At 39.4% G+C, this 20216-nt stretch overlaps 1 protein-coding gene across 1 annotated transcript in view; it reads left to right on the forward strand.

Annotated features, from left to right (window-relative positions):
* The first annotated feature begins 213 nt into the window (after positions 1 to 213).
* Positions 214 to 20216, forward strand: part of LOC109921656 (aquaporin-9) — a 65089-nt gene continuing 45086 nt past the window's right edge. The window contains exons 1-2 of the mRNA XM_048615926.1: positions 214 to 331; positions 2213 to 2339. Of these exons, the coding sequence (XP_048471883.1) occupies positions 227 to 331; positions 2213 to 2339 (232 nt within the window). The 5' untranslated portion in view covers positions 214 to 226. The remainder of the gene's footprint in view (positions 332 to 2212; positions 2340 to 20216) is intronic.

Raw genomic sequence — 20216 nt, forward strand, 5'->3', positions numbered from 1 at the left:
CCTTCGGCTAAGGGAGAGCAGCGAATGGAAGGCAAAAAATAATCTCTTTGCTGCCATACTGAGAGGACTTGTGCAAATATTGATCTGATTTCGATTGGCGGTAGAACATCGTTATCAGTCCGTGCCCAGTGCTGTTCCCAGTGACGAAGTTCAGGGCACTGAATTGCTAAAAGGTACAGACAGGGCATTGGACTTCCTTTACCAGCAGAAAGCCCCAGCAGCGACAATGGAGACACAGGCTCAGAAGCACAGCCTGATAGACAAATGCAAATTAAAGAATAGATGGATCAAAGAAGGGCTCGCCGAATTTCTGGGAACATTTATACTGATTGTAAGTATAGCACTGCTGCATTTCTATGTGATGCTACAGCACCTTACAGCCGAGGCACCATACACAGGGTGAAACAGACTTTGCTGGACTTATGAAGTTATCTTTTTGCCGTCAAGTTGCATCCGAAATCCAGTGATGTTTCATTAAGGAGGAAATATTAAGTAGGAGCGTGCAAGTGTTGCCTTTTGCAAGGTGCGAGAAAGAACAGGCACTAAATTTCAAACAGAAAGCAAATTATGAATAAAACCGAACAGATCACTGTGCATTAATGATTTTTTGTTTTGTTATTGGAAAGAATAGAGCCAAAATTGCGGACTATGTATGCATTTAAAGCGAATTATTTCACCAGTAAGAATCATCTGGGGCACCATTCCTAGGTGTAACGGAATATTGCCAACAGCATAAAGAAAATATTTTGAAATCGTTTGAACGCGCATAACTGCTAGCTCTGCGGTCTGCCAGCACGTAATCAGATAACGGGAGCAAAATTCAGGGTCAGTTCAAGAGAGAACGAAATTGCATTTACATAGCGCTTTAAATCTTCTCAGGACGTCCCAACGCGTTTCACAGCCGGCAGACATACTGTTCTTTTTCTGTGTGAGCTATTCTTACAAAATCTTACAGCACAGAAGAAGGCCATTTCATTCATGAAGCCCGTGCTGATTCTTTCAAATAGTTATTCAATCAATTAGTCATACTCCCCTGCTCATTTCTCACCTTCACCAGCAACACTAACCACCCCCCCCCCCCCCCCCCCCCACTCCTCCCGCCACCCCCAGCACTTAAATATCTACCCAAGTCCTTTTTGGAGTTATTATTGAATTTGATCTCTCACCACCGTCCCGCGGTGCAACGCAGGGATGAGTTCTTGTATCACTAGCTTGGGCCCAGCAAGGTGCCGCACTTAGCACTAAGAGAACCATAAAGGGAAGGAATCCCGACAGAGTGTACCTGGCACCACTGCTTTTAACCCTAGTGGAAAAGACAATGACACATGTATGAGTTTTCCACCTAGTATCTACATTTCCAGCTGTGGCGGGTGAGAATGTTGGATTACATTCCTGATCAAATCACAGGGCTTTCTAACAGGACAGCCCCAGTCCTCTGCTCTCCAGTTTCTCACCCTTACCCTGCCCTTACTTTACAGGAATAAATGCAATGGGTGAATGTCCTCTGATTTCTAATTAATTTAATGGAAGCATCTGGTTCATGCTTAGGACCCTGTGCAGTTTGCATTTAGCGATGCTATCACTAATCTACCTGTCCTTAAAAACAGTTAAAGGTGATTTTTTAATATATCCCCCGCACCCCATCCCCGGTCCAAATAGATGCTGATTGATCCACTGTTTTGTTCTGACATTGAAGGTGGAGTTGGCATGGAGCTATGGAAGATCGCAATTTCCAAGATGTCTCTCTCAGTTGGAGACTATTTCCTATCAACCATTATCCTTGATGATACCCTGAGACCTTAGGCTGGAATTTGGTACAATATAGCAGTCACTGTATTTTAAAAGTACTTCATTTTCTGTAAAGTGGTTTGGGACTTGCTGCGATCATGAATGCCTATATATAAATGCAAATACATTCATTGATTCATTCTCTCTCTCTCTTTCATTCTCTCTTTATCTCTTTCAGCCCCACTTTTTTCTCATACTCTTTTTTTCACTCTTCCTTGTCATCTTTTAAAGGAGACACTAATTAATTTGATTTAAATGTGTTTTATCCTACATTAAAAATGGTAGCCACATTCATGTTGATATGTCAAATGTTTAACATTTCACAACCTTGTACACATTGAAGAGATTTTGTTACAACATCTTCCACAGAATATATTTTAAACAATAGCATTGTAAATTTTGCTCAAAATTCTGTATGTTGCAGCTATTTGGTTGTGGTTCACTTGCCCAATCAATACTGAGCAGAGGAGTAAATGGCAACATGCTGACAGTTGCCATTGGCTTTCCATTTGGAATCACCATAGCTGTTTATGCTACCATAGGAGTATCAGGTAAGTGCTGAGCATTATCCTGGATACTATGAAGAAAACTAGGGAGTTTAAAATGTTGTCACAGAAGTTAAATCTTCACTTTCTTACTGAATTATAGCTTCTAAACTGTTAGCATTACTGAAGATAACAGAGATAAAATGTTAATATTTGAATGCAGCCTCCAGCTTGGAGAACAGACATAACCCTCAGAATGTTAACAGATCCAGAAAGAAAAATTTTCCTTAACTAGCCAGTTTCTTATAAAATGTTCTGGTCATACATTCGCAATTTAGTAATAAATAACCTAAATGTTTCAAACAACTCAATGTATAATTAATTATTTCCAAAAAATACAGATCTAAAAGGCTAATTGTGAATAATTCGATGAATGTTCCTCTTGACTTCACTTATGACATTGCTTTCAACATATTAGGCAGTATTTTACTCTGCCTGTAAACTTTCCATGGAAGCTTTCCGAGTTATTGTCAGTTGGGCACTTGTATAGCATGACACCTGTGTGAACAACTGCACATCACCTTAAGCAATCAGTTTCAAGAATTTAGAAAGGATTTACAAGGATGTTGCCAAGGTTGTAGGGTTTGAGCTTTAGGGAGAGGCTGAATAGACTGGGGCAATTTTCCCTGGAGTATTGGAGGTTGAGGGGTGACCTTATAGAGGTTTATAAAGTCATGAGGGGCATGGATAGGGTAAATACACAAGGTCTTTTCCCAAGAATAGAGGAGTCCAAAACTTTAAGGTGAGAGAGGAAAGAATTCAAAGAGATCTAAGGGCAACTTTTTCACACAGATGGTGGTGCATGTATGGAATGATCTGCCAGAGGAAGTGGTGGAGGCTGGTAAAAAGGCAACTAGATGGGTACATGAATAGGAAGGGTTTAGAGGGATATGGGTCAAATGCTGGCAAATGGAACTAGATTTATTTGGGATGTCTGGTTGGCATGGACGAATTGGACCAAAGGGTCTGTTTCCATGCCGTATATCTCTATGACTCTAATTGTAGTTAACCAGAGGTGAAATCAATTCAGTAAAAAATCATGTACAGAAAGTAAAAAGAGAGGGCAAGAAAAATTGGATCAAGACAGAAATATAAGAGATTGAAAGACAAGTTGATCTAAAATCTAGAATCCCTACAGTGTGGAAGCAGACCATTTGGCCCGAATCCCCACTGCCCTCTGAACACATGCCAACCACCTACTCTATCCCTGTAACCCTACATTTCCCATGGCCAATCCACCTAGCCTGCACATCCCTGGACATTACAGGCAATTTAGTATGGCTAATCCACTTAAACTGCACATCTCCAACAATAATTAAAATTGGAAGGCAACAAAACTCCACACTCGTAAAGTTAATTTTCAGCATGAGGTAACTCGTTTGGCAGTAATTGAAACTACCATGCCATTGAACTATACTAAGACTGGAATGGGAAAGCCCTAAATTTCTGTGGTAGGTTTAAGGCTTCGTTACAATGTCTGTTCAGGAATTTCAATCTGTTCAGTATTTTTGAATTGAGTGCCAAATGGTGAGGTGCTTTTTTCATGCAGGTCATTCATGTTTGAAACATCTGAAATGACAACTTTCAGATCTTTGAAGTAATTCCACCTGGGAAGTTATGGAAGTTGTTGTCCAATATGCACAGAAATTAACCCCACTGTTAAATGTACGGCAATTCTTTTACAAGATTCTCATTATTTAACCAAATCCATCAATAATACCTATTCAAACCTTTTTTGATCTGAAAAAAAGAAAAACCTCACTTTGTTACAATTTCAACATCTTTGTCCCTGTTCCTGTTCAAAGTCCCTGTAGGCAAGAGCTCTCTGGAAGCCCACACCTTGCCTGTTCCAAAATGGTTTAAATAGAGTGAGTTACCCTTTGTCTTGAGTCATGTCAATGAAATGATGTACAAGTATGCATCATTGCATCCCAAATACTTTGATAAAATGGAGAACCATCTGCTGACAAAATGTATTTTCAGGCTGAGCTAAAATTCAATTTTGTTGAATGCTTATAAATGTACACAGAAGCAAAATAGAAACATAGTATTGGTCTTTCTTTCATACTTAAAATGCATTATCTGAAACTAAAAAGCTTGTGGAATTGTAGATTATTTTTCAGACTTCTTTAAATTTGACCTTGAACTAATTTTTCTGGTGCTTCGACTGTGGAGTTCAGTCCATTGCTAGGATATAACTTTGGTTCAGCTAAGTGAAATTTTAAAAACCAGCAAAAAGCTACAATGATTAATCTTAGTTTAGGCAACTTCTGATTTGTCAACAACAATTGAAAATCTACTACAATTGATGATTTTTTGGGAAGGAGACATCTAAACATCTTCTTAACAATCAGCTATCAATATTCATTCTTTTATTCTTTGTAACTGGGAATTAAAATACAACTCTTCTAGCTGTTTGATAAGCTCTGCCATACTTGAATCAAAACCAATGGAATATAATATCTACAAAAGTTCCTTGTCAAAATATCTTCAGATATCATCCACATTAAATACAGCATCTATTTCATTAATACATAGTTTCCCCAGTCAGAAATATACACTTGTTTTGCTGACAATTTCACTGCTAAAAGAGACAAAGGAAAATACATGTTACACTCCAATGGCTTTGACTCAAAAAAGGTTATCTTTTGTTACTTGGCTAGCTCAATACTTTAACCCACCTAAATTTCATAGGGAAATAATCTAACTATGTTCTTATGTAGACAGGATCTGCAATTGTCATATGATCCTGGTCTTTCTACCACTTGAAGGTTTCCAATCAATTTGTTCACAAGAGAAACTAGAAAATTAAGGCCATCTTTGGTGAAAACCACCACTAAAGTATGTTTTTATCATCAAATCAAAAGCATAAGGTGTAAAAATATGAAAGATCAATCTCAGAAAATGAAATCAAATTCAGAAGGATTGCCATTATCAAGTAAACTTGTTCAATAAGCAAGAAACGTGATCAAGTTATTAACTTTCACTAAGTTCACATGGAGGGTGAGAAGGAGTTCGAGATGCATTCAACCTGTTTGTTTGATTTTCAATGTGCCTTTTTGTGTTGGACTAACCCTGGCTATTTCTTTTAACAAATTCATTCAGAATGGTAGCTTAATTTACTCTACCGAGTGATGTTAAGATTAAAATAAATATATCATCTTTGCTTCGTCTCTGCAATTATATGGAGGCTCATCTCTGTTATGTAGAAAAGACAATCAGAAATGCAAAAGATTTAGAAGTGATTTTTGTGACCACCTTCATTTTGCCTCACATAAATGGTGGATTTATTCAGGTTTTGTTTTGAAGAAAATAGCTTATTGCAAGAAACTCAAATGTTCTTCAATATCTTCCCAATGTCACTCAATCATCAAAGTGTAAATGCTGAATTTTGTTATTGTTAGGTAAGGAGTGACATTTATTTGGTAAAAGATTTAGTTTCCCACACTGAGGTGAGGAGTAAATGGTTTAGAGGGTATCTGAAATGTGCTTTTTACTCAAAGGGTGGTGGAAGTATAGAATGTGCTGCTTGAGGATAGTGGAGGCAGGTAGTCTCACAACTTTTAAGAAGCATCTGAATGGAGAATCTAAAATGCCAGGGCATAGTACGCAATGGATCAAGTGCAGATAAATGGTATTCGTATAGTTTGGTGTTTGTTGGTCCGAACAGACGTGCTGGAAAGGGGCCTGTTTCTATGTTGTATGACTTTATTACAATTTTAACTACCTTGTTAACTAACTTTCTATTTTAATTCCAAACTACAGTCCATTCTCAGAGGGTTATGATAGTGATCTTTTCCTGAATATGTAGATCATTTGATAAAGACACACAGCTTTATCTTTTATGAATTATGATAAGTCCGCACCCATTAGATAAGTTACACAGTATAGAAATTACTGTGTGGACAGTTGTGAGTCACCTATCAGACAGGCAAACACTTGTGGGGACAATGTAACTCAGTACTTTAGCATGCTGTTCATTCACCTTTGGAGTTTATATCCAATCAATAGCAGCCCCCTTGCTATGCTGGCTCAAAGCCTCTTCAGTAATTATCCAATTCTTTACAGTGACAAACCCGAACACGTAAATAATTGTGTTCAGAGTCCACCAATAGAATATGCCTTTTCAAAATAAAATTTAAATTAATTTTCTTATGTACTTTGTATTCTTCTCACATTTCATTTCTCACTGTACATGCAGATCTTTATTTAGTTCTTGCCCTCACAGCAAGTTGGAGTTTAGTTTGTGACCTCTTCCCACATCTGAGAAACGGTCAGTAGGACTGTCAGCCAGTGCTCCATCCCTTTTTTTGAACATGATGTGAAAGAACATTTCCTTCCTGCTCACTTCAGATTTCTTTCACCTGTTGCAAGCCTTTAATACTCCTGACATGATGTATCATCTCCCATTAGTTCCATGATTTTGAGACTCCTTTTCCATGCTTTTCAGAGATCTGTCTTCCTTCAATAAATCAACAATTCACATGACTTCTCAGTATCTCCACAGTGTTTTTGCTCTATTTTTGAAACCCTAGTTATTAAACTTCACTTGTACTGTTAATACATGTATCAGAAATCCAAATTCAGCCAATGTTGAGTAACTTTGCATCAGCTTCTGTACTCAAGTTAGTGAAATTGCTTTAACCAGAGTTTTACAGGCAGGAGCAGTGGTAAATGAAGCTTTATAATGATTGTTGGGGGGTCGGTTGTGCTCAGTTGGCTGGACGGTTGGTTTGCAAAGCAGTGTGATGACGACAGCGTGGATTCAATTCCCACACTGGCTCAGGTTACCATAAAGGAATCTCCATCACAAACTCTCCCCCTTCCTCATGTTAAATCACCACCAGTCATCTCTTTCTAATGAGAGAGCAGCCCTATGGTCTGGTAAGACTGTGACACTGATTGTTAATTTGCATTTGTATCTAAGAAGGTTGAAAATGATTCAGCACATAGGCTTTGTTCCCCAATTAGTTTTGCATTTGTTGTAATGCATCAAAATTGCATTGTTTATATCACTGGATATTCCTGCAACTACTCAAAAAGGGAGACAATGTTAACAATCTCTTATTGCATAATCAAACCCCAGAGAATGGATTTGTGTAAGTACAAGCAACAGCATCTGCTATAAAAGCCCTTGAACACATGAGAAGTCCACATGTAGAAGGATAAAAGTTAATAAACATTGTACTAATAGATTACAAATGGTTCTTTTGATTGTTATTTGATATAATACATATCTTCTAAATAAGCACATTGGAATTCAAAGAATCTACTCCTCTGAGAACTTCAACAGTGTAATATAGTTAGCTGCTGGGTCTATGTCATTGAATTGCAATGAGCCCAATAACTTGGATTAATGTTCCATAGAGTTAAGTGCATTTGGTTTAGAAATGTTCTTTAACAGAACAAATGCTTACTGGCGTGTTTACTTAAAGGGTAAATGATGCTTGCAATTCCAGCAGTCTTCTCTCATAATGTTCTATTAATAAGTCAATAAGTTGGAATTCTTCATGTTTATGTGTTCTATGAACAACCACCTCTTATGCTCAGAGTTGACCATTTATCTTAGTTATACAGAACAATACAATCCATTCTATACATTTAGTACAAGCTGCAATCTAATCTGTAATACACTAGAATCCTATTCTGACAGAATACCAAGACACTACAACAGTCAAACTGCTTCCATAGAATCCATCTCAATTATTACCAAATTTCCCTTTAGCCAACTTACAATCAACTTAACCACTGTAACTTTAAGGTTTTTAAAAATGTGTATCGATAAGTGAACATTTTACATGGATGTAAAAATGAATGCAGCAGTGTGTTTTCATGATGCAGAACCACACTTCCTGGCTTCCAAAGAAATTCTTAAACTCTTGAAGCTTCTATTTCATCATTTAAAGCATGTCACAGCTTAGACGGCTTTGAATTCAAGGTTCTCAAAACTTTTCACCAGCGGGCTTTCCTTGTCTCATATGCAGGCTTCGGGTGGACTAACTTGGATCAATTCTTGACTTTGTGCAATAGCATAAAAATTGTTGATAATAAATCATCAGCATGTTCTGCAATTTTCTCAAATTATATTTCCATGGACATTGTGGAACTAGTTAAAAATGAAAATCAGGTTAACTCCAGCTGTTATAGAGATTGTCTAATAAACTTGTTGAGAGATGTTATTACACACCCCTGGAGTAGGTTGGACTTGATCCCAGGCCACCTGGCTTAGAGGTATGTGCAGTACCACTGCACCACAAGACCTTTCCAGATAGTTTCTTGGTGGTGGTGATCTAGGCAATTTCATCGATTGATTCAAAATACTTAAGAAAGAAATACCATAAGATATAGGAGCAAAAGTAGGCTATTCAGCCCAACAAGTCTGCTTCACCATTCAATCATGGCTGATATGTTTCTCAGTCCCAGTCTCCTGCTTTTTCCCTGTAATCTGTGATTCTCTCACTAATCAAGAACCTAACAATCACTGTCCTAAATACACTCAATAACTTGGCCTCCACAGCCCTATGTAGCAATAAGTTCCACAGATTAACCACCCTCTGACTGAAGTCATTCCTCTTCATCTCAGTTCTAAACGGTTATCTCTTCACCTTGAGGCTGTGCCCTGGGTCTTAGTCTCTCCTATTAGCGGAAGCATTCTTTCCATGCCCACTCTATCCAGGCTTCTCAGTATTCTGTAAGTTTGAGTCAGATCCTTCCAAACTCCATCGACCCAGGGTCCTCAACCTCTCCTCTTTATAACAACTCCTTCAGATCATTTTCATAAGCCTTTCTGGACCCCCTCCAAGACCAGCACATCCTTCTTTAAATGTGGGGCCCAAAACCCTGCTTACAATATTCCAAATGCAGTCTGACCAGAACCAGCAACACCCTCATCCCGTGAATGAATGAAAAAACCTCAGGATGTAGAATATCTGGTCCAGGTTATTTACCCGCCTTCAGATGTTTCAGCTTCCCCAGCATCTTGTCCTTAGTGATGGTGACTATACTTGTCTCTGCCCACTGACTCTCTTGAATTTCTGGTATGCTTCTGGTGTCTTCCATTGTGGAAACTGATGCAAAGTACCTATTCGGCTCCTCCACCATTTCTTTGTTCCCCAATACTACTTCTCCAGACTCATTTTCCCGTGGCCCAATGTCCTCTTTTGCCTCTCTCTTACCTTTTAGAAATCTAAAAAAAAACTCGGAATCTTCTTTCATATTACTAGCTAGCTTACTCTCGTATGTCATCTTCTTCCCCCTTATTGCCTTTTTAGTTATCTTCTGCTGGTATTTAAAGCCTTCCCAATTTTCTGGCTTCCTACTAATCTTCACATTGTGTGCTTTTTCTTTTCTGATTTCCCTTGTCAGCCATGGTCGCCTCATCATCCCCTTAGTATGCTTCTTCTTCCTTGGGATGAATTTCTGCTGTGCCTTCTGAATTACCCCCAGAAACTCCTGCCATTGCTGCTCCACAATCTTCCCTGCTAGGCTCCCCTTTGAATCCACTCTGGCCAGCTCCTCGCTCATGTTTTTGTAGTTACTTTCACTCAATTGTAAATCTAATTCCAGTGTCTCTCTCTCAAACTGCAGGGTGAATTCTATCAAATTGTGGTCACTGTTCCTAGGGGTTCCTTCACCTTAAGCTCCCTAATCAAGTTTGCCTCATTACATATCACCAAATCCAGAACTGCCTGTTCCCTAGTGGGTTCTACCACAAGGGGCTCCAACGAAACATCTCATAGACAGTCCACAAATTCCTTTCCTTGAGATCCACTACCAACCTGATTTTCCCAGTCCACCTGCATGTTGAAGTCCCCCAGTGATTATTATAATAGTGCCTTTCTTACATGCCTTTTCTATTTCCTGATTTATTTTCTTCCCCACTGCTAGGAGGTCTGTAGACCACTCCCATGAGGTTCTTTCTTACTTTGCAGTTTCTCAATTCTACCCACACAGATTCTATGCCTTCTGACTCTACATCACTTCTCGCTATTGATTTAATTTCATTTCTGATTAACAAGGCAACCCCATTCCCCTAGCCCATCTGCCTGTCCTTTCAAAAGGATGTGTATCCTTGGATATTTAGTTCCCAGCCGTGATCTCCTGCTGCAATGTTTCTGCGATACCTAGAACATTGTGCTTGCCAATTTCAATTTGTGCTACAAGCTAATTTACCTTGTTTCATAGACTGTGTGCATTTAAGTAAAACACCCTCAGTCCTGCATTGACTGCCCCCTTTCTCATAGTTGTCCACTAATCTTTTGGACCTCAAGTTAGATTCCGGACCATTCCATACTCTCTGGCCTATTACTTGTTCTGGAAACTTTAATAGCCTCTCCTGAGGCATCTCTCCCTTTAACACTTTCCATAATTTTACATGCAACTGACGACCATCACCACCTGCCCCGCCACCCCGCCCACCCCCCACCCCCACCCCCCCCCACTCCTGGCCCAAACTTCCTCTTTCGACCTATATTGTTGGTACCTATGTGAAGCACAACAACTGGATTTTTCCCCTCCTACTCCGATTTCCTCTGAACACAAATGAGATGTCCTGAATCTGGGCATCAGGCAGACAACACAAATTCAGGACTCTCAATCCTGGCCAAAGAGAACAGTATTCTCCTGACTATATTATCCCCAATTACAACTGCATTTCTCTTTCCTTACCCCTCTAGAATGCCTCCCTATACCATGGTCTTATGGGCAGTTTGCTCATCCTTCCTACAACCCTCACTCTCATCCACACAGGGAGCAAGCATCTCAAAACTGTTAAACAATCTCAAGGGCTGCAGCACCTTCAGCAATACCTCCTGAATTCCTCTACTGCCTCACTGGTGGTCACACCCTTCCTGTCCCTGACCACTGAACAAATTTGAGTTAGTTAATCTAAGGGATGTGACCACCTCCTGAAACACAGCATCCAGATAATTCTCCCTTTCCCTGATGCAGCACAGTATTTGAAGCTCAGACTCCAGCTTATCAACTCAGCGCCAGAGTTCCTCAAAGTCACCAACACTTGCTACAGATGTAGTCCCTAATAACATAAATGGGGTCTACCAGCTCTCCCATCATGCAATTACAACACATCACCTGGCCCGGCGTCTCTGTTTTAATTACTTAGTTCTTAAGTTCCTTTTTAAAAATGTTGTACTGGTCTTTTAATTATAGCCTGTATATACTTTCCTTATTTACCATCAATTGTAAAGTCACCTATAAAAGATAATCAAACTAGTAGCTATCACCAACAAGTGAACTTATGGTTTACTCGTGATATCACTCTTTTCTGTGGGCCCCTGATCCTAGGCTTCAATTTATATTGGGTTATGTCTCACTGTGGATGTGATCTCTCCTTTCTGACTGTGCAAAGCTTACTGATCAAAAAAGGTGAAGGCAAACAGCCAGGGCTTGTCCAGGATTTGAACCCAAGACCTCTTGCATACCAGTTCAATACAAGCCCTGAGCAAGGGTCATCCTACTCAACCAACAAGCCAATAACACAAGTGTGCCTGGTGGGCTTTGAACTCATGATTCAAAGTAAAAGCAAATTACTGAAGAGGCTGGAGAACTGAAATAAAAACTGAAAGTGCCAGAAAAACCTAGGTCTGGTGGCATTTGTGGAGACAGAAATAGATCTAATGTTTAAAATCCAATATAATTCTTCTTCAGAACTGCAACTGATTCAAACTTGTTTGAAAATGAATACTAGAGGAGCAAATAGGTTTCCAAGGTATTTCATAGAATCCCTACAGTGTGAAAACAGGCCCTTCAGCCCAACAAGTCCACACTGGACCTCAGTACACCCCACCCAGACCCTTTGCCTATAACCCATCTACACATCCCCAAACAATATGGGCTATTTAGTATTGCCAATCCACTTAGCCTGCATGACTTTGGAAGGAAACCCACACAGACATGGAGAGAATGTGCAAACTCCATGTGCCCAAACATGGAATTGAACCCAGGTCCCTGGTACTGTGAGGTAGCAGTGCTAACCACTGTGCCACTGTGCCACCTATAGTTTCAACACTTTAAGCTGGTCATCAGTACATGCTGCAGGAAGTAAAATACACTTCAAAATCACCCCTTTTTCCTGCACATACCCCATTATTGGAACAACCTACTAGGCCCTCTGTGTGAGCACTGTTGTTGCCTACCCCACAATGTGTCCCCTCCCCACTAAGATATTGTAGAAATATACAGATTCTCAAGACCAAATAATTTTATTCAATTACTCAACTTTTATTCGAACCTTCTTTTCATGCACATCCACATTCTGAGCATAAAGGTGCAAAATAATGTATGATATTTAAAAGTTTGTGGAATTAACTATCCCAATTGATTTCATTTACATCATATTATAAAGACATAATATACATTCGTCAGAACCATAATATTTCACGACCACATTTTGCAAAGAAGTTCTTTTCATTTTATGTGCTGATGCCATAGCAGTTTGAATCCATTTTGAAGCATATGGATCGAATTGATAGAAATTTATTCTGATAGAAAATGGTGGCGACTTTATGACTATGTAGAATTATGTCCTTTAGTTTTAATAAATGAAAAATTGTGTGGGTTGTAAGTCAGATGAAACCATTGGGAGCAATTAATAATACATTCTACACTTAGATATAGTGGCCCAAAACATTTGAATTTGGAAGCCAAACATTGTTATAGGTTCAAAGATAAAAGACGTGCTGCCGCATTTGGTGGATGAAGAAAATCAGGCAACTGAAACGATGGGATGGAATCCCACTATGAAAGTCCTCTGGTATATAACCATGAGGAGATAAGTCTTTGATTATCACTAAAATACATGGTTCTCAGACAGGCCTCAAGGATTGGTTGGTTATTGTTGAATTTGTCTCCAATATTAAAACCCAGTCCACTTATTTGAGAAAGACTGATTTCCTTGAATAACCTCTTTGGACAAAACAGCATCAATGAATGCTGGGGTCAACACAGTGTGGAGCTGGAGGAACACAGCAGGTCAGACAGCGTCAGAGGAGTAGGAAAGTTGATGTTTCAGGTCGGGAACCTTTTTCCTGCTCCTCTGATGCTGTCCGACCTGCTGTATTCCTCCAGCTCCACACTATGTTGACTCTGACTCCAGCATCTGCAGTTCTTGGTACCATCAATGAATGTTGTGATATAAAATCATCTGACATCTAGGATTAATATCCAAAGTTTTGTCAAGGTTCTGCAACTTATTCAATTAAGCCAAAGCCAAGCCAATAAATCAAATTAAATTAAAAGCAGAAACTTCCAAAAATATTCAACAGCTTGGGGAGCATCTATGGAGAGAGAAACAGAGTTAATGTTGCAAATATTGATGGTTTGTCAGAACTATAAATTGTTGGAAATGGAACAGCTTTTAAGCAAATAAACAGCAAATGAAATGAGAGGTAGATCTTAGAGAGGAGCTAAAGAGAAGGTCAGTAGTCAGGTGGGAGGCAGAAGAGATTAAATGACAAAAGGATGATTTTATCATGTAAAACGAGATGGTAAAGGGACTGGAAGGCTGTAAAGTTCCTACTTTAAAATGAGGTTCTATTCTTCAAGCTTACATTGAGACCAGTGCGGGAGGCAAAGGTCAAAATGGGAGCGGGGGCGAAATAAAGTCAGAGACAACTGGAAATGGTTCAAAAATAATTCCTCTCGGAGAATATTAACCTTAATGTCATACATTCAAAGCCTTACATAAGGAATTAGCTCCTTGCTTTGTCAGTTGATGCCAATCTGTTGAGTGGAAAGATGCCTCTTATAAGGTGATCATAACCAATAAATACATATCAATGCCAGAGTTTGACACTGGTTAGCATTACATGTAAGAAGTTGTTGCAACATCTGAATTATAATTAATTGTTTTCAAATTTGGCTTCAAATTAATTAGTTAACTTTTGAAGATTTTGATCATGTCTGAAAATATAGCCTTCAAGCATCTCTGAAACTTTCTGATGTGACCTCATTGCCCTTACCTGGTGATTTCCTCAAAGAATGCAAGCACTAGTACAAAATAATTGAACCACCTTAACAAGGAAAGCATATTTAACTTTTTTTTAATCTATGACATTGGTAGATGTGACATTATCCTCTATGTATATCCTACAGAGTGAGCTCCATCAAGTGTGAATACTGTAAGCAAATATAGACAGGAAAGGAGAACAATCAGATGAGTTATATTGAGGTAACAACTAACTTATACATCATCCATAGTTAAGTGACTTTTAACAGGTTTCAGAATACCATTGCACAAATGTAGGCATTCTGTTCTATTTTCCTTTGTTATTTTCCCTCCTCAGATTCTCACCTTAACGTTGTCAAATCAAATGCTGTTGTAGTGTTTATTCCTTTAATAACTTTAACAAATATATGGTTAAAGTTCTAGAACAGAAAATTATAAATTTCAGAATCAGTAAACTTCCTCTGAGAACGAAGAAACTTAGGGCTGAATTTTACTAAAAATCAGGGATTTTCATGTAGGGTTTTGAGTCAAATAACCCTTTATTAGAACCTGTGACAAAGGGTCACCTGACTCAAAACATTAACTCTGTTTTTATCTCCACAGATGCTGCTAGAGCAGCTGAGTTTCTCCAAAGAAAAGCTACATTTGCTTCTTGGAAAAAACAAGGGTTGTTTGCCTTTTGAGCAACAAATAATTTACAGTCAATGAATGATCATTTTACCCAATATGGACCTAATGGAAGTGGGGGTCAATTAAGTCCTGAATGGTTTGTTGCACCCAACACTGTCTCGTTCCATCACGCTGAATGTGATATTCTCCCTGATCAATACTCTTACCATCCTCCTCCTCCTCCTCAAAAGACTGCTTCCCCAGCTGTTCAGTGACCATCACATTTCCTCTTTGCCTACTCCAGTTTTATAGAGTGCAGCATGCATAGATTGTACAGTACATTCTCTCTGGACTGTTTGTAAACCCCCACAGACCGATCAAGCATCTGAACATTAGCTTCAGGAGGCCTACTGCCTGCTGCAACATGACTTTGACGAAAGCATGGACTTCATTCTATTGGCTCAGTCAGAGAGTTGTGTTACGTAGTCTTCAGCCAATGTCGCAGTGGGTATCCTTTGTTTCCCTCTAAACATCCTTGTAAGGCACGTGGCCTTTGAAATGAAGCAGGAACATGAGAGTTTTCAAGGATATTGGCATCATAGTAACTCCTTAGGGAAGCTGGCCCAGGCCTTTTAAGATGTGCTCCAATGACCAAAGATGACATTGTTATGGAATCCTTCTTCGTTGATGAAGTCAGTTCGTTATGATGTGATGTCCTTAATGCAATGTAAGTGCAATCCACAACATCCTGCACTTGCATAGTCAGTTATGTTGGCAAAGCCTCCTGCCCAGGCTGCAGCACTGACCCACTCATCATGGGGAAGTGAAATCAAGTAGTGTGATCTGGTACAAATTATATTGGTAACAGACTTTGTGCTTTGAGGATTGAGAGATCTCATACATGATCCCCAGAAGATCCTTGAAAGCACACAGTTGCAAAAGGTGTAAGCATATCTGTCACCTTGATGGCCATGGGGATTGGATGGTCACCCACCCTATCAGGTTAAAGTCCTGCTCCAGCAGATGATGCAGTTCTGTAATGGTATAATAGGATACTCTCAGTCTGCGGTGGCAATGAGCCTTGCTCATCTGGAGAAAATGGCATTGAGGACAATAGATTCTTGGCCTCCTGTATCTCTGCTGTACCCTGAGGGGACCTTCAGCTGAGAACTCCTCATACAATGACTGTTCGGCAGCTCCTGGAGGTTACTGCTGGCCTTTGGGCTTGTAGACAACCTGTCCCTTCTCCCTGTCTCTGCATCTTAGTTGCACTGGCATCAGTGATGATAACTGTTGCTGGCTCCTTTGATCATGATTCCAATGAACGAAGCGGGGAATGTCAGAAACAGAACAAGGTCTTAGTAATGTGAGCAATCAGCTTTCACATCACATGCAATGATAGTTAAGCGTAGTTGGCAGCACAAGGGAAATGGATGACTCTAACAAGGAGGGGCATGTGCAATAGACCCTGTTCCGACATATACAGCACAAACCAAGTCATGCAGATTGTAAGTATGGTAGGATAACTCAAACCGTGTTCCCCAACCTCCACATCACCCAAGAAAGTCAGCATTTCATTTAAGAACATGTTGACAAATGCAAAAGTGAGACGAAACCAGCTCTACCCCTTGGGCAGCTTATGAGACCCTGGATTGTCTTTGTGAATTGTGGCCCACTGGGGAATCTTTTAAGGTCAGCTGTGATTATTTCTGCAGCATGGAGATGTCTATGATCAATCGGTAATGATCAATAACATGATCAAGATTGCTTTTGGACAGAATTTGTATCCCACATACTTGCTAATTACTTACTACTTTCACGTGCAGAATTCTATGATTACATATGTTTTTAACTATACTATGAAAGTGCTTGATTCTTATCATTCCTCGAATGGCCTCACATCGCTCACAAGTACAGCCCACCTCCTCAGACAGAAAAAAACATTTACTCTGCAGACTTGAGATTTGGTAGCAGCCATTATGTTTCTATTACACATTTGCAATTTAAATAAGACAGTACAGGTCATGTTTTGCAGAGTGAAATGCAGGTTTGGCCTGCTAATCCAAGTGACTATTGAACCTTCATGTTCCTTTCTTTCTTGCGATTCCTGTTGATGTCAACAGTTCTGAGCTTCCGTACATTTCCACCATACTCTTTCATTTAAGTTTTCATCTCCCAGAATTACCATCTGAGCCCTAGGCCAACAGCCTAGCCATGCCAACCATCATGATGCACCATATCCCGATCAAAACCAGGCCGGTAGAGATTGTCGATGATTACATTAGTATCAAAACAGTCAGGTTATTCTATTAAGAACAGGACACTTCATTTCTCATTAAAAACTAAAAGAACTGCGGATGCTGTAAATCAGGAATAAAAACAAAGTTGTTGGAAAAGCTCAGCAGGTCTGGCAGCATCTGTGGAGGAGAAAACAGAGTTAACGTTTTGGGTCTGGTGACCCTTCCTCAGAACAGTTCTGAGGAAGGGTCCAGACCCGAAACGTTAACTCTGTTTTCTTCTCCACAGATGCTGCCAGACCTGCTGAGCTTTTCCAACAACTTTGTTTTTGTACTTTATTTCTCAAGCCTGTTCTGCCAGTTCCAGTTTCTGATCTTCAACGTAACTCCGTAAATCGGCCTTTGCTCCATATCCCTTCATACCTTTGGTTAACAAAAATCCACCAATCTCAGATTTAGAATTAACAATTGATCCAACATCAATTATCATTGGAGGAGGAGAGTTCCAAACATCTACCAATCTTAGACTTTAAAAGTGCTATCTAATTTCACTCCTGAAGCTCTGGTTTTAATTTTTAGACCATGCCCCTTAGCCCAACCAGCTGAAATAGTTTCTGTCCATTTGCCCTTCCCTTAAAATCATGGATAATTTTCCTTTAAAATCTTGGAAACTTCGATCACATACTCCTTCAACTTCTAAATTCCAAGAAGTATAACCTACTTGTAATCTCACCTAATAATTCAACCCATGGAATCAAGGTATCATTCTGTTAAATTTACAGTGCGCTCCCTCTAAGTCTATTACATCCTTCCTAAGATGTGGTGCTCATAAATACTCATAGTACCCCATGTGTGATCCAACCAGGGCTTTGTATATCTGAAGCATGATAGCATTAGCGATAGTGCTGTATGATTTTTATTTTGCTTTAAATAGGAAAAAATTAAAGTAGATTTTTAAATATGCAAAACTAATGTAGTGGTCCTCAGGTCAGTGCTTATTTATTAGTAACAACATTTAAAATAGTAAAAAGTCCAGAATTCATCATTTCGATGATTCACAGAAAAGTGACCTTTGCAATGTTGCAGTGTATTTGCTCAGGGAATGAAGAAATTTGTTTGTGTTTTGATCAAACTATTGCAGGTTACATTGGTTATAATTCTTGGCTGTAAAATTTAGCAAAGAGGTAAATTTCAAAATATTTTAAAGTTCCCTACTCTGAGAAACATACAAGAGCTGATAATATGATGCTAATAACGTCTAATGAGTTCTCTGGAAAGCTGGATGTTGAGACAAGAAGCCAACAATATGCACAAGACATTCAGTCTACTCCAGGCTGGAAGCCAACATACAAATAGTTCGCTAGGGTATTCAACAGATAAATTGTATTGAAATAAGGTGCACGCTTTCTGATATGGTTCAAACGCCATTTGCAATGAATGCTGAATAGGAAGCCTGTTTTATAATTTTTTAAAAATCTGTAAGTACCTCTGGCTTTTTCCCCTTGCCTTGATGCACTGCATGCCCATAGCCCCCATAATTCTTTGTGTAGCATCTCTTCAAGCAAAAAAAAGTCTTGCATCCAGCAGGCAGCCAGAAATACTGCACTGGCTTGTTTTGACCTAGTAACACAGTTTTGGGTTCTTGGAGTGTCAACAGAGTCTAACTTAGAAAGATATACGTTATCAGCTGCTCTTGCAATTTCCAGTGTCTTTGGAAAATTACTGTGTTTATGAAGTGGTCAGTGAGAAACACATCTTAACAGTTAAAAGATATCTCAGTATCAGTATTATGGTGCACTGTTGACCCTATCTGAACAATCATTCTGGCAGTGGAAGTATGTTTTTTACAGATACTTTTAAAAAGAGATTGAGGAAAGACCAAAGTCTGCGTGGACCATTGATACCCGCAGAAGGAAGTTAGTCACAGACAGAAAAGTGAAACACCACATTTGGTAAGACAGAACACTTATTTTGATACTATTTCATATTTGAAGGTGAAATAGAAGTTTCAATTCTAGTCGCTTTTAGAAAACAAAGGCAGATTAATATCCCTTGACTTTTTACTAAGTACAGGTCAACTTGGCAGAACCCTAAATGTGTCCTTTACTGGTTTGAACCCATTCACATTCCTGTCCAATTGTCATGGTTTTGAAGATTTATGTCTAATGTATTTGAGAAATTATGCACACCAAATGGATGATATATGTCAGTTTGTACTGCCAATATTTAAAGAAAAATAGTAGGACAGAACTCCCACTTCTGTACCCATTTTGATTTCTATCTATGAGATTGTTATCCTACAGATCTTCCTTATAAATTATTGATTCTAACATCTAACCAAGTGTGCATTTGTGGTAGTCCATTGGAATAAAAACAACACATGTTCACAACAAGATCCTGATATGGAGTCCATGGAGAGATTGTACATGGTAACTACCAGGCAGTTCAAACTGAGCAAAAACAAAGCTGTCCACCCATACGTCAGAGGGATTTATGGATTGACCTGTTGAGCCACATTAAGACACTCCTTCTCAGCCAGAAGCACCTGAGATGGGACTTGAACCTATACCCACTGATTCGCAAGACCACTGCATCTGAATGATTTTGACAACAAGCTGATGAATCTGTAGTTACCTAAATTTATTTCTATGCATTGTGGTTGCTATATTCTAAAAAAGGATAAAGAACATTTGAGTACATTTTCCTCTGATGATACCAGAATTGAGAGATTATACCTCCTGAAAAAGATTTAATAGTTTTGATCATAGAATCCCTACAGTGTGGAAACAGGCCCTTTGGCCCAATAAGTCCACGTGGAACCTCAGAGCATCCCACCCAGACCCATCCTGCATAATCCACCTAATCTACAGATCCCTGAACACTATAGGCAATTTAGCATGGCCAATCCATCTAGCCTGCACATTTTTGGACTGTAGGAGAAAACCAGAGCATCTGGAGGAAACCCACGCAGACACAGGGAGAATGTGCAAACTCCACACAGACAGTCACCCAAGGGTGGAATCAAACCCAGGTCCCTGGTGCTGTGAGGCAGCAGTGCTAACCACTGTGCCA

Source organism: Rhincodon typus, chromosome 33 (genome assembly GCF_021869965.1).
Source record: "Rhincodon typus isolate 14 chromosome 33, sRhiTyp1.1, whole genome shotgun sequence".
NCBI lineage: Eukaryota > Metazoa > Chordata > Chondrichthyes > Orectolobiformes > Rhincodontidae > Rhincodon > Rhincodon typus.